The sequence below is a fragment of the Xyrauchen texanus genome, chromosome 32 (assembly GCF_025860055.1).
Source record: "Xyrauchen texanus isolate HMW12.3.18 chromosome 32, RBS_HiC_50CHRs, whole genome shotgun sequence".
Taxonomy (NCBI): domain Eukaryota; kingdom Metazoa; phylum Chordata; class Actinopteri; order Cypriniformes; family Catostomidae; genus Xyrauchen; species Xyrauchen texanus.
In genome coordinates this window covers 31,432,155-31,444,514 of record NC_068307.1, presented here as the reverse complement: position 1 = coordinate 31,444,514, position 12,360 = coordinate 31,432,155, and the positions used below count along the sequence as shown (strand labels likewise).

Sequence of the window (12,360 nt, the reverse complement as noted above, 5' to 3'; positions counted from 1 at the left end):
TATCAGAGGTAGAAGAACCACCCACAGTACCTCTTCTCTTAAAACGTACCTACCCTTGAGTAGGAGCTAAAAATATCTCTCTAAATGGCTAAGAGGAGCTATAGTACCTCAAATGCGAAAACAACAAAAAGTACTAGTACATTTACATTTATGCATTTGGCAGACGCTTTTATCCAAAGCGACTTACAGAGCACTTATTACAGGGACAATCCCCCTGGAGCAACCTGGATTTAAGTGCCTTGCTCAATGACGGTGGCCGTGTGGATTGAAACAGCGACCTTCTGATTACTTCTGATGACTAGTTATGTGCTTTAGCTCACTTCGCCACCACCACTCTTTAGTTCCTGCAATGGGACAGGGTCTTATGACATCCTGGCTCCTTAAATATAAGTCGGTGTGATTTGTTTTTGCTTTGTCTACCGTAAATCTGATCTCTTAGAAAAGTAACTGCACGCCTCACTACAACAAGCCGCGACACTTTGGTCTCGACAAGTCACACCTCACAATCAGAAAAGAAAATCTGCGGCCGTGTGCACGATCCAACAGCATAGAATCATTTGAATTGCCTTTCATCTACAAAATAGACAGTTATCATGTTATTTGGAACACTGTGTCAAGAGTCATTACCAAACGCAGCACAAACATGCAGGTAGGGTTTTCGAGAAACACATATATGATGAACACTAGTGATAGCACCCAAGCCAAGCTCATTGGAAATTACCGGTATATAAGTGTGTTACATTTTCTAAAGAAAATGTGAGTGATGTTTGATTGTGTTTTGCGTTGCTATGCAGTTACTGGGGAGTTCTGGATGGTTGCTAAGTGTTTGTTTACTGGCCCAAATCAAAAGAACCCACACTATGTCCATGGCATCCTGGTCTTTAGATATGACTCCTTTAGAATAAGTCGGTGGGATTTTTTTGCTTGTTTTATTGTCCGCCATTAAAATGGTAAATCCGATCCCTTAGAAAAGTAATTGCACGCCTTACCACAACAAGAGGTATCATGAAATACCACGCGCAAAAGTGCTGAAACTTTTTAGTGTCTCTGTTTGAGCATTCCGACCAGTCTGATACAGCAATATTGACTCATCCAATGGGATGAGTTTGGGACGGGACTATCTCTTTGTCCAACCAATCCAAGATGGCAGGAGTGCTTGGGAAAGCTTTGTGAAAATGGTAATTATTTTTCCTTTATATTTCCTTTTCGTGATGCTAGTAGCACAGAAATTGTACATTTTTTATCTTTAAAGCTGAACGGTAATTGCTGCGTCACCAAACCGAAATTCCTGAATACACCCTCCATCTGATAATTCTGCCCCAAGCAATCATTGGACAGGCCGCTCAAACAAACAGAAGCAGTGCAGCAGAAGCACTGTGTGTACAGTTTTCAAGTTATTTCTGGATATTACACTCACTGAGCACTTTATTAGGAACATCTACTTATTCATGTGATTTATCTAATCAGCCAATCGTGTGGCAGCAGTGCAGTGCCTAAAATCATGCAGATATGGGTCAGGAGCTTCAGTTAATGTTCACATCAATCATCATTGCGTGTGGAAAAAATTAGATGTCCGTGATTTGGAACATGGCATGATTGTTGGTGCCGGATGGGCTGGTTTGAGTATTTCTGTAACTGCTGATCTCCTGGGATTTTCATGTAACAGTCTCTAGAATTTACTCAGAATTTTGCCATAAAAAACCCCATCTTGTTGATGTGAGACTTCAAAGGAGAATGGCCAGACTGGTGCGAGCTGACAGAAAGTCTATGGTAACTCAGATAACCACTCTCTACAATTGTAGTGAGCAGAATAGCATCTCAGAATGCTCAACATGTCGAACCTTGAGGTGGATGGGCTACAAAAGCAGAAGACCATGTGCACCATAGTGTTCCTAATAAAGTTCTCAGTGAGTGTATGTTGTCTCAGGGACTGGAGAAAGTATTGTAACTTCGAAAAAGTAACATATTTCAGCTTTAATAATTAGGGGTCTGTTCAAGTCCCTAGCCCTTAGTAAAAGTAGTAAAAGTAATGCCTGCCTTAGCAAGCACTAATAATTTAAACGCTACAAGAGCAGCAGTCAAAAGAATCATAATTAAATTTGAACAGTCTATTTTGGTAGCTAGATGTTCTCCACACTCCAAGCAGCAATAAGACAGGAGAGCTGTAACAGGAAGTGGATGACTGTGTTTTAATAATCTGACACTTTTTTGGGTGACTCTCAGAGGTCTCCATCACAACAGCGAGCGCAATCAGGCCGGATATCTGCAGGCTAATGTTTCTGTTGTGAAGGGTGAAGGGCCACGAGAGGCACAATACCGCCTGGCCGGGGGGCAAGCAGCGAGGAAAGCTGATTGTACGCTGTAGGGGTGATAACACTTATAAAGTGACATAAGAAATCAACACAAAAGAAAGCTGTGATTAAAAATGTCTCGATTGTACCCAATGACGGAGGTGAATGTATTGAGTAAATGAAGGATTGAGAAAAAAACATTTGTATTCTCCTGCACCGCTGACTCGTTCTTACCTAATATGTCATACTGACTATTTGAGAGATTACTATGTTAAACAAAGCCGTTGTACAAACTGTGATTGTCAAAAAGACAAATAAGATTTAATAAATGTGTTGTTTTAATCTATTTAGTCCAATCTGTTTGATGTTCAATCAACAATATAATGCTGGTGATCGCTAAGGCAAGCTACTGCTGCTCATCCCTTAGGTTTAATGATTTGAACCAAAATCCTGTAGACTTACATTGAAGGACTCTAGGTAAGAACACTTGACAAGAAACTAGAACACTCCCATTATAATCAAAGAAGCTATCTACACTGCAAGTAAACAACTTTCAAGTTTCAGTTTTTACAATGTCAACTTCAAAACATTGCGCTAGCACTTCAATGCTATTCCCATTGTTTTCAAAGATTCTTCTCATTACCATAACACATTCATTTGACTATATTACATTAAGTAAAGTTTTATCTGGACCTTCCAAGATTGCTGTGGAGGATGCAACATTTGAACTTGACCTGCCGATTGAAATGTTGACAAATTCTGAACACATGTTGCTGGTGGCGTAAGCAGCTTAACCAGTGAACCTGACCCCAGTCGGCAGGCCCTGCTCGCAACCTGTGCACTGCAAAACCTTGATATATTATCTCTCTTACAGATCCCCGTGGTTTTAAATGACTGGTTTCCATTGTGAGTAAAAGAGTGTTTCAGTGTGTTCCAGAGAGAGAAAGGGAAAAATGAAACCCAACTGGTTTTTCGGAATAAAAGAATTGGCAAGTGGATATGCTACACTCGTCTGTTTTGGACAGGTGAATGAAGTTCTTCAAGTGATGACAAGCTAAGCACACACTCCTGCTTTGACCTCTGTGATGGGTTGGGACACTGTAGAAGCCATCCCATTGGCTGGAAACAAAGAGTAAGATTAGAAAGAATGGAATGCTAATAACTCAAATAAAAAAAAGACTCGTCAACGCCCCTTTATGTAATGCTAGATGCTTGAAGAGAACTTGAAGGAATTGTAAGCTAAACTGATATTGATTAACCTAACCCTAACCTCAATTAAATGTTTTCATACTGGTGAACTTGTGCAAAAAACTCCTTAGAAGTTCAAATCTAAGGCAGACAAGATATTTTCCTTTCAATATTGGTAACACTACCTTCATGCAAAGATTATGAGAGGCATCAAAGGTACCATGACATTCTTTGTTTTCATGTTAATTCATTTTATATTTGATCGCTTCCAAACCCATCTTGAACCCATCTAATGCACAAACACATTCCAAGACAGATGTGCTTCCAGGATGAAACACTGATATGGTCTTTGGATTCTCCCCATCACGTATCACTCCATTTAACAATACCTAAACATCTTCTGGTAGATTAAGCATTTGACAATGAGTCATTTCAGCATCAAATTCCAGTTAAGTTGCAAATTCATGACAGATCCAAACCATTAATAAGAAAATAAAGCACTTTAATGTTTATCAATTTCTTTATACTTTCTTAGACATTATAGAAACAAATTCTGAGAAATGTAGTGTTGTTGAAATGCCTTTGAGGGAAAAATCTGAGCTGGGTACATCAAGTAAAGCAGGTTGCACACTGTCCATTTTTTGTCATCTGAGACAAATTTTGGGAATTGTAAAAGGCTTATTTCATCATAGGGCTTAGATCACTTATTGATGGATGATTAATTGCCATTGTCATAAATCTTAGCCTTTGACGAAGTTCTGACAATGTCTGAAATATTGGGTCCCAGTTATGTAGTGACTGCTCCACTGAAGGCCGTCTAATAAAGAACCAACAAGAGAGAAAATGTCCAGGTAACAATTTTGATACTAGCTAGTCATATGACATGCAACAAATATCTTGTTAATTAATAATGAGCAATCCACAAATTGCAGAGCAATGACAGACTTTGGTCTGTAAAAAGCACTATACAAATCAAATAGAATTTAGTTACACTCCAGAAACTTACCTAACATAACCTAACCCTAACCTAACCCTAACCTTGCCTCTTTTTCCAGGCAAAACATTACCAACATTAGCACAAGGGCTTGCTAAAGTGTGTGTGGTACCATTTAATTAAGGATTTGAAAATGCCCAGCCAGTGCTGTCAACTGTGGCCAAGGTCCATAGATGTATATCGTAGAGTATGACATAAAAGGCAGTTGATGTCGCACAGTCTGCCTTGGCTTTTAAGATGTCACTGGGGTTATATCAATCAATCTGACAAGCAACAATCGTCAAGTACAAAAACATTTTAAACAATTGAGCAGTGTGCACCTGGCTTACAAAACGTGTTAGGACATTTCATACCAGCCTAGAATCTATAGATACAAACACAGTATCCTACAGAAAACACAAGAAAGACGTCCAGCAACATGTCACCCAGTGCGTTTACATGTGCAGTGATTATTGAGCTTCAGTGGGTTTTTGTTTAGTCAAGCTACAGTTTTCATCTGTTTGTCCAGGTATACATGACACAATGCATATCAAATATTGAAAGGAAGAACGTCAGCGGAGCATGTGCCTTTTAATACGCATCACTTCTGTCCTTCCAAATGCATTCAAAATGCCAAGGCCAATTGTGGCCCGATTGATGTGTATACATGTGTTATGAACTATAATATGATGAACAAATGGGGCAAACTATTGTTTTAGTACAACTGAAATTGAACTTTAAAAGTTAATGTAAATGTACTGACTCATTAAGAAATCCTCCCGGTGTGCAAAAGCTCATTTGTACCTCATCTTCAGGAGAGTGTTAACAAACATGAGTTGTATTATGTCTCAATGGGAACAGTATTTCAAGGGCAAAACATTGTTTTAGTAAATGACTGTATTGGACTTTCAAAGATGCATTTAAAATGTTTGAAATTTTGACACAACACACTGCTGAGGGCACCATTTACGCTTGTAAGATAAGTTACATTTAAAGCTTGTTGGGCAGCAATAGCAAATAGCACAATCTTCATATATACTGCAATAATCTTGTCTCATGTACAGTATATAGTGTATATATATTTATAGATTTTGTCGTAGTTATAAAACACTGTATGCACAATATATACATTATATTTTCAAATAAGTTTAGTCTCAAAAGATAAAAAGACACACATTGTAAACAGATTAATTTGGGCAGTAACAGCAGTCTTTCATAGTCTCTGAGCAGGCCAGTGTCATATATTTGAAATTTCCATCGAATTCTTATCCAGTGTTTCAAGGTTCAGTTTTAAAGGAATCTCAACGTCTAACCGTTTCTTTTTTTGCTTTTTCATCTTCTTGCAGCAAATGTACGTAACCAATGATAAGACTGTGAGAAACAGTCCCAGGCAGGTAGCTGTCAGAGCGAGCAGTACCACCTGGTACTCTGTGCATGTAATTGGCACTCGATCAGCCTCCCTGGGTTTCTTGACAGGAGGGACCTCCTCCTCAATTTCTGCCCCTCTGGGCAACATACTCTGAATGAGGGACTCATTGCTCACCGTCTCGTTCACAAAAAGGTTGACCAGGACTGTAGAGTACAGCTCTGGCTGACCATGATCCCTGACTTTGACCCAAAGACTGTAGAGGCCTCGGTTGCTCAGGGCTTTCTTCAGGGTGATGTTTCCAGTGTACGGGTCAATGTCAAATGAGCCTGGCTCTCCATCCGTTCTCTTGACGATGCTGTAATCAATAACAGCGTTCATTCCCGTGTCCCGGTCCACGGCATAGACTTCCGTTATAGATGTTCCTGGGAGCGTGCTGGGAAGAACCAGCATGTAAGACTGGTTGGACTGGGGGAAAAGGACTGTTGGAGGGTTATCATTGACGTCTAGGAGGAGAACGGTTACCATAGTCACACAAGAAAGGGCGGGTTCACCACCATCAATGGCCTCAATCCAGACATAGTACGTTCCCTGCTGCTCCCTGTCTAGAGACGTCTTCGCCCTTAACGCCCATCGTCCCGTGTCAATCACAAAGATGTCACTTCCATTGAGGATGGACAGAGCTACCCAGCCGTTCTGCCCTGCATCTGCATCCGTGACAGTAAGCACCCCAATTTCCCCAAAACCTGGAAAGTTCTCTGGAACAAAGAAAGTGAAATCCTTGTTGATGAAGCGAGGACTGTTGTCATTACGATCCTGCACTGTGATTATCACGGTGGCGACTGACTCCTTTCTTGGCGATCCACAGTCCACGGCTCGCACCGTGAATCTATACGTTTCCTTTTCCTCTCGGTCAAGAGAGGTACACACAGTCAAGACACCGGTCAACCTGCCCAGGTGGAAAATGGTGGGAGCGTCAGCACCGAGTAGGTAATACACCTCGCCCCTGATGTCGCTGTCCGCATCAGTCGCCTGAAGTTGGGTGAGGAATGTATTTGGAGGGTTGTTCTCCTCCACAGTAATGTCGATGAGGGATTGTTTGAAAACTGGAGCATTATCATTAACGTCCAATACATGGACTTTCACAACGGTCTTAACTACTAATCCATGAGAGTTACGAACCACTACAATAATTTCATAATCATGTTGCAGCTCATAATCCAGTAGTTCAGTGGTCTCAAGCAGATACTCGTTTTTGACATGCTCATAGGGTACAAGCCGGAATGGACCAGTACCCTCTAAACAACACTCTACTTCCTGTCGTGGGTCAGTGTTTTTGATGGTAAAAAATGCTATGGGTGAAAACGGTTTCTCTAATTCGCTTAGATTGACGACACCATCCTTTTCTGATGCAATGTAGCGTGGAATAACTACCGGTGGGCCAGATAACTCTTTAATAACATGAACAGAAATGGTGGCAACTTCTGGAATACACGTCGGCCCATTGGCGAGTACGATTAGTTTATAGAGCTTTCCGGTGTTGTTGTCTATTTTTCCTGCTAGCTTAAGGACCCCTGTAATTCTATCCAAATGAAACAGGTTCCTGCATTCTTGGTTGACCCGTTCACTGAAGGTATATGTGATCAGGGCATTGGCCCCCTCGTCTGGATCATAGGCTTGGAGACGAGCCAGCTGGGTGCCTTTAGTAGTGTTGCCATAGAGCGTAACGTTTACTTGCGACTCTGTGAACTTGGGGCAGTTGTCATTGACATCCGTTATAATAATCCTCAGAGTTGCAGTGCCTAGAAGTGGCGGTGAGCCCCCGTCCTCCGCTATAATGTCAGTCGCATACTCGGCTTGCGTTTCTCTATCGAGAGACTCTGTAATGATGAGGAAGGGTGTCAGTTCACCCCCTTCGTTCTCCTCAACGTCTAGAGTGAAAACCCCATAGTCATTAACAAGCCAATATGTCTGAATACCATAAATCCCAATGTCAGGATCAACTGCGGACAGCTCCACGGCAAACCTGGCGTTAACCGGTGCATTCTCTGGCACAGATAGTCTGATTTCATCTATGGGAAAATGTGGATGGTTGTCGTTAACATCTTCAATGATGATTCTGATCTTAACCAACTGAAAGTACTGTTGGGGAAGGATCAGCACGTCCAGGAAGATTTCGCAGCCCTGACCCTCGTGGGACTCTAAACATAGAGCCTCTCTGTCGATCTCCACGGCAGATGTGAAAAGCTCCCCTGTTGTGCTATTCAAATTTACATACTGCTGGCTTGCCGTCTTTAGTTCCAGGTTGAATGAACGAGGGGGCTCTACTGTTAGATCCAAGTTTAAATCTACACCGATAGCCCCTATGAGCATCCCTTTAGGTAAGCCTTCTTTTATTTTATAGATGAGGTGACTGAAATTTGATGAGCAGGCGAGGGGGCTGGTGAAAAGTAGGAGAATGAACCAACCCTGAAATAATCAATAGAAAATCATACATTTAATAAGAATCAACATAACAGATATTTTAGCTTAGAATCAAATAGCAGTTAAAGACAAATGTTGTCGCCATGCAGTGTATACATTTAAGTGCATATATACTGTATAACATAAATGACGCATTCAGTACATTAAAAGCAGCTGGGTTTAACACGTATGGTCTGACTGAATCTACTGTACATCCACATATACATTTACCATAGTTATAAAAAAACAAATTTGACAGGATAGTTCACCCAAAATTGAAAATGCTGTCATCCTTTACTCTGTCATCTCATGTTGTTCCATACCTACTGTACTGTATGACTCTCTTTCTGTGGAACACAGAACAACATCCTCAGTCACCATTCACTTATATTGTATGGAAACAAAATGCAATGATATTAAATGGTGACTGAGGCTAACATTTAGCCTAACATCTCATTTTGTGTTCCACAGAAAAAAGATTTACAAGTTTGTAACAACATATTGTAAGTAAACGATGACAACATTTTAATGTTAATATCTACGGTATTTTGACAGAAACTACCATGGTGAATTTTGTAGGGGACTGCAAGCCAGCAAAGGCATGAAAACACTCTATATCTAATACACATATTAAATAATGAACGAATCATCGAAAATAATAATAAATATATGGCAAACTATTTTTATAAAGTATGTGAATCAAAGTGTAATGACCTAATGATCTGCTATGAATTACATAATTTAATAATGTTTCTTAATGTTGTTAATGAAAATTATTATAATGACCAATTCTTTTACAAATAATATGAGCATTTGATATATCATGATAAACACGGATAACTCTTTCTCAGTCAAATAAACTTACCCATAACTCTCGTTTGCTGTAAAGGCAGGTTGTCCGTTTAGTGTTGCACATGTTTCCCGTTCAGTGTTGGCGTCACAGGGAACGGGAGCGGGACGAGTCTACAGTAGCGGCCGCATTCTGAACGCGCTGAAACGGCTGAGTTCTCACACGCTCACTGCCTGATACACGACTGCCGCTCCACAGTCATTCCTCTGACAGATACGCAGCGGACACGCCCACCTCATTCTAATAGCTGAAGCAGCCAATCAGCGTCCCGAAAATGGGAAGAGAGTTGTCCTGAAACGTTTGATGTACAAGCAATTATATAAAGTTTTGAATAGTTTTGAGACGATGCGTGATAAGTGTTTTGTAAGTCACAATAATTATTACAATGTAATATAAATTACATATTAGCCTACACATATGTTATATAAAAATATATGATCCTTACATTATAATAAAAATTATAATTAATAATAATTATAGTTTTTTTTATTTTTGGAGATTAGAAAATTCCTCATGTTGCAATACTGTATAGGTTTCTTAAATGTACCAGTACATACATAAAGTGTTTTCTAATCTTAAAAACTTTCTCCTATGACATCAGTGTAAAACCCTTTTTGCTTCTAACTGGAAGCATTATTATAATTTGACTCTATTATGGCAAAGTTTAGTAAAGACCAAAAATGGTAAAAAGATTTATGAGGGGTTCCAGTGGTAAATTAGACTTCATACAGTAGATGAGGTTTATGTAGAGATCTAAACAACGTTAACAAAATAAAAGTTCTAGATGGAAACGAAGAAAACAGAAAGGGAGATTCACTTTTGCAGCCCTGCAGTTGAGATTGCATTAATCCCCATTTACATAAAACTCACAGACCTTGATAGAAAATGTTACTCACTGAAAAACGAGCTCGCTCTCTGAACAATTAGAAACAGACAGGCTTATTTATTGCCTCTTTTTAGCCCCGTTTTACATTTTCTTTACCCAGAATGAAAATAAATGGTCATCAATGAATCAAAAAAACCTACAACCCAGAAAACCAGGAGTACATTAAATGAGGATAATGTGGTTTTTGCCAACCCCAATGTGTTTTGTGCAGTGAATTATTGGCTGCAGATTTTTAAATTTTGAAGGCATTTTTGATTATGTACGATAAACTACATTGGCACTGTCTTGGGTTGCCAGTGGATGTCCAATGTAAAATCTTGGTCCTGAAGTAAAACCAGTTGAGGTCCACTGGTCCAGAGCATCACATCAGTGCTAATGATGTGCGTGGATTAGTGAGTTGAGGAAAATGAGTCGGGTGATCCATCAGTGTAACCTTAATCAAATCAACTTCTCTTAATCTGAGTTTGTTTTAACCACAGCAACAGATGCCGAATGATCTGACTTTAGTGTGAGATCTACACACACAATAAGAGCAGCACACAAAACGTGTACTTTGTCCTTATAGAGCCGGCGTTCTCTTGGTCTCAGTCAACAGAATTCCTGGCTGGAGTTTTATCTCTGTATAGTGATTACACTCAATCCAATGGAAGTTTCAAAACAGCTGTGCATCACATGATTAGAACCTGAAGTGTGTCATTTTTAAGGTTGAAAATACTTTTGCTAATCCCAGCTTAATTTGCAGACAACTGTATAATAAATTAGCCATTTTAGGTTCGTTTCACCCCAAAATTGTTTGTTCATTTTGGGGTGAACTATTCCTTTAAATACAGCTAGTGTGTGCTGTGACAAGCCCTTTTATTATCCTTTTGTAGAACTTCCAAAACCACATCAACCAAGAGTCTTTCTAATGAGCCATGCACAATCCATTAATACATCTGCAAGCCACAAGCACTAGAACATTAAAGTCACATGTAATGAAGAATATTTTTTCCTGTTAAACAAGAATAATCAAGTAAACTAAAGCTTTGAATAAATACACATTCAGTGGTGATGCTGTACATGTCAAGTGTACTGTACAGTATTTACAATCATTTACAAAGTGTGCATAAAGTCAATAAAAAAGGGTGAATTGCCAAACGATACATGGTAGCGCTGACAGAATTTGAAAGTTTGTCATAATCTTAAAAAAACGTTTGATTAAAAAGGTTTGTTTAAGATGACTGATCAGTTTTATAAGACACTAAAATGTAATGTATTTCTAATGGACAATCTTGATAGTGAGTAAACTTTGCCCAAAATATGGCGCATCACGGCACAATCGGCAACCCCTACTATTATAAGAAAACGTATAAAATAGTTACAATAAAGAATGATAGAGTAGGTGTGTCCAAACTTTTGACTGCTTCTGTGAATGAAATCTCACCAGGATGTGTTACAAGATACCAAAAGTCTTGATGTTATGATTTGCATACTCGTTGTTAACCACAGTTATGTTTGACTGTTTTTTTAGCTGCAGGCTAACATGCGCTGTCCCGGATGTATTGGGACAGCAAGAGCATGTGCAAGATTTCTGCCACTGCATGTCTTTTAAACGTCATTGTGAAAATGTTTGAGAGTAAAGAAAACTTTAATTTCAGATAGACAGGTTAATAAATGTATCATGTAGCTGCAACTATAAAAACAATATGCTTATGCAGAGTATTCCAACCAAGTAGTTTAGTTGTCAATTTGTGATCTACAAAAACAAAAATGTGTTGAATTTACTTAAAATACACTGCTAGGCCAAAGAAAACCTGGAAGGATAGTGGTGAACTTTGATATCTCAAAGAGCTTTGATATTCATATGTTCACAGCTTAACAAATTGTCTATAAATGGAGATGATTTAGTACTATATGTACTCTCACTAGAAGTGGCCGTCCAGTCAAGATGACTCAAAGGAGACACTGCAGAATGCTCAATGAGGTAAAATGAACCCAAGAGTGACAGATAAAGACTTGAAGGAATCATTGAAACTGGTGAACATCTCTGTTCATGAGTCTACTGTACAGAAAACATTAAACAGGTATGGTGTTCATGGCAGGACATCACGAAGGAAGCAGCTGCTTTCCAACAAAAGCATTGCTGCACACCTGAAGTTTGCCAAAGACCACCTTGACACTCCACAATGGTACTGGGAAAATGTTTTGTGGACCGATGAAACTAATGTTGAATTGTTTGGGAAGAACATGTATCACTAATTATGGCATAAAAAGGGCACTGCATACCAACATGAAAACATTATCCCAACGGTGAAGTATGGTGGAGGGTGCATCATGATTTGGGGTTGCTTCAACTGCTTGCCA

The 12,360-nt window shown here is 39.4% G+C and overlaps 2 protein-coding genes across 2 annotated transcripts in view; one reads left to right on the top strand and one right to left on the bottom strand.

The window, feature by feature from the left end:
* The window catches only part of LOC127625863 (tudor domain-containing protein 3-like), a 636,076-nt gene that overhangs the window by 68,372 nt on the left and 555,344 nt on the right, over nucleotides 1-12,360 (top strand). The window lies entirely within an intron of this gene.
* Nucleotides 4,056-9,301, bottom strand: LOC127625861 (protocadherin-20-like). Its single transcript, XM_052101279.1, has 2 exons — nucleotides 9,147-9,301; nucleotides 4,056-8,287 (listed from the first exon to the last, which is right to left on the bottom strand). The coding sequence occupies exons 1-2, from the start codon at nucleotides 9,195-9,197 to the stop codon at nucleotides 5,690-5,692; spliced, it is 2,649 nt and encodes an 882-aa protein (XP_051957239.1). The 5' UTR covers nucleotides 9,198-9,301; the 3' UTR covers nucleotides 4,056-5,689.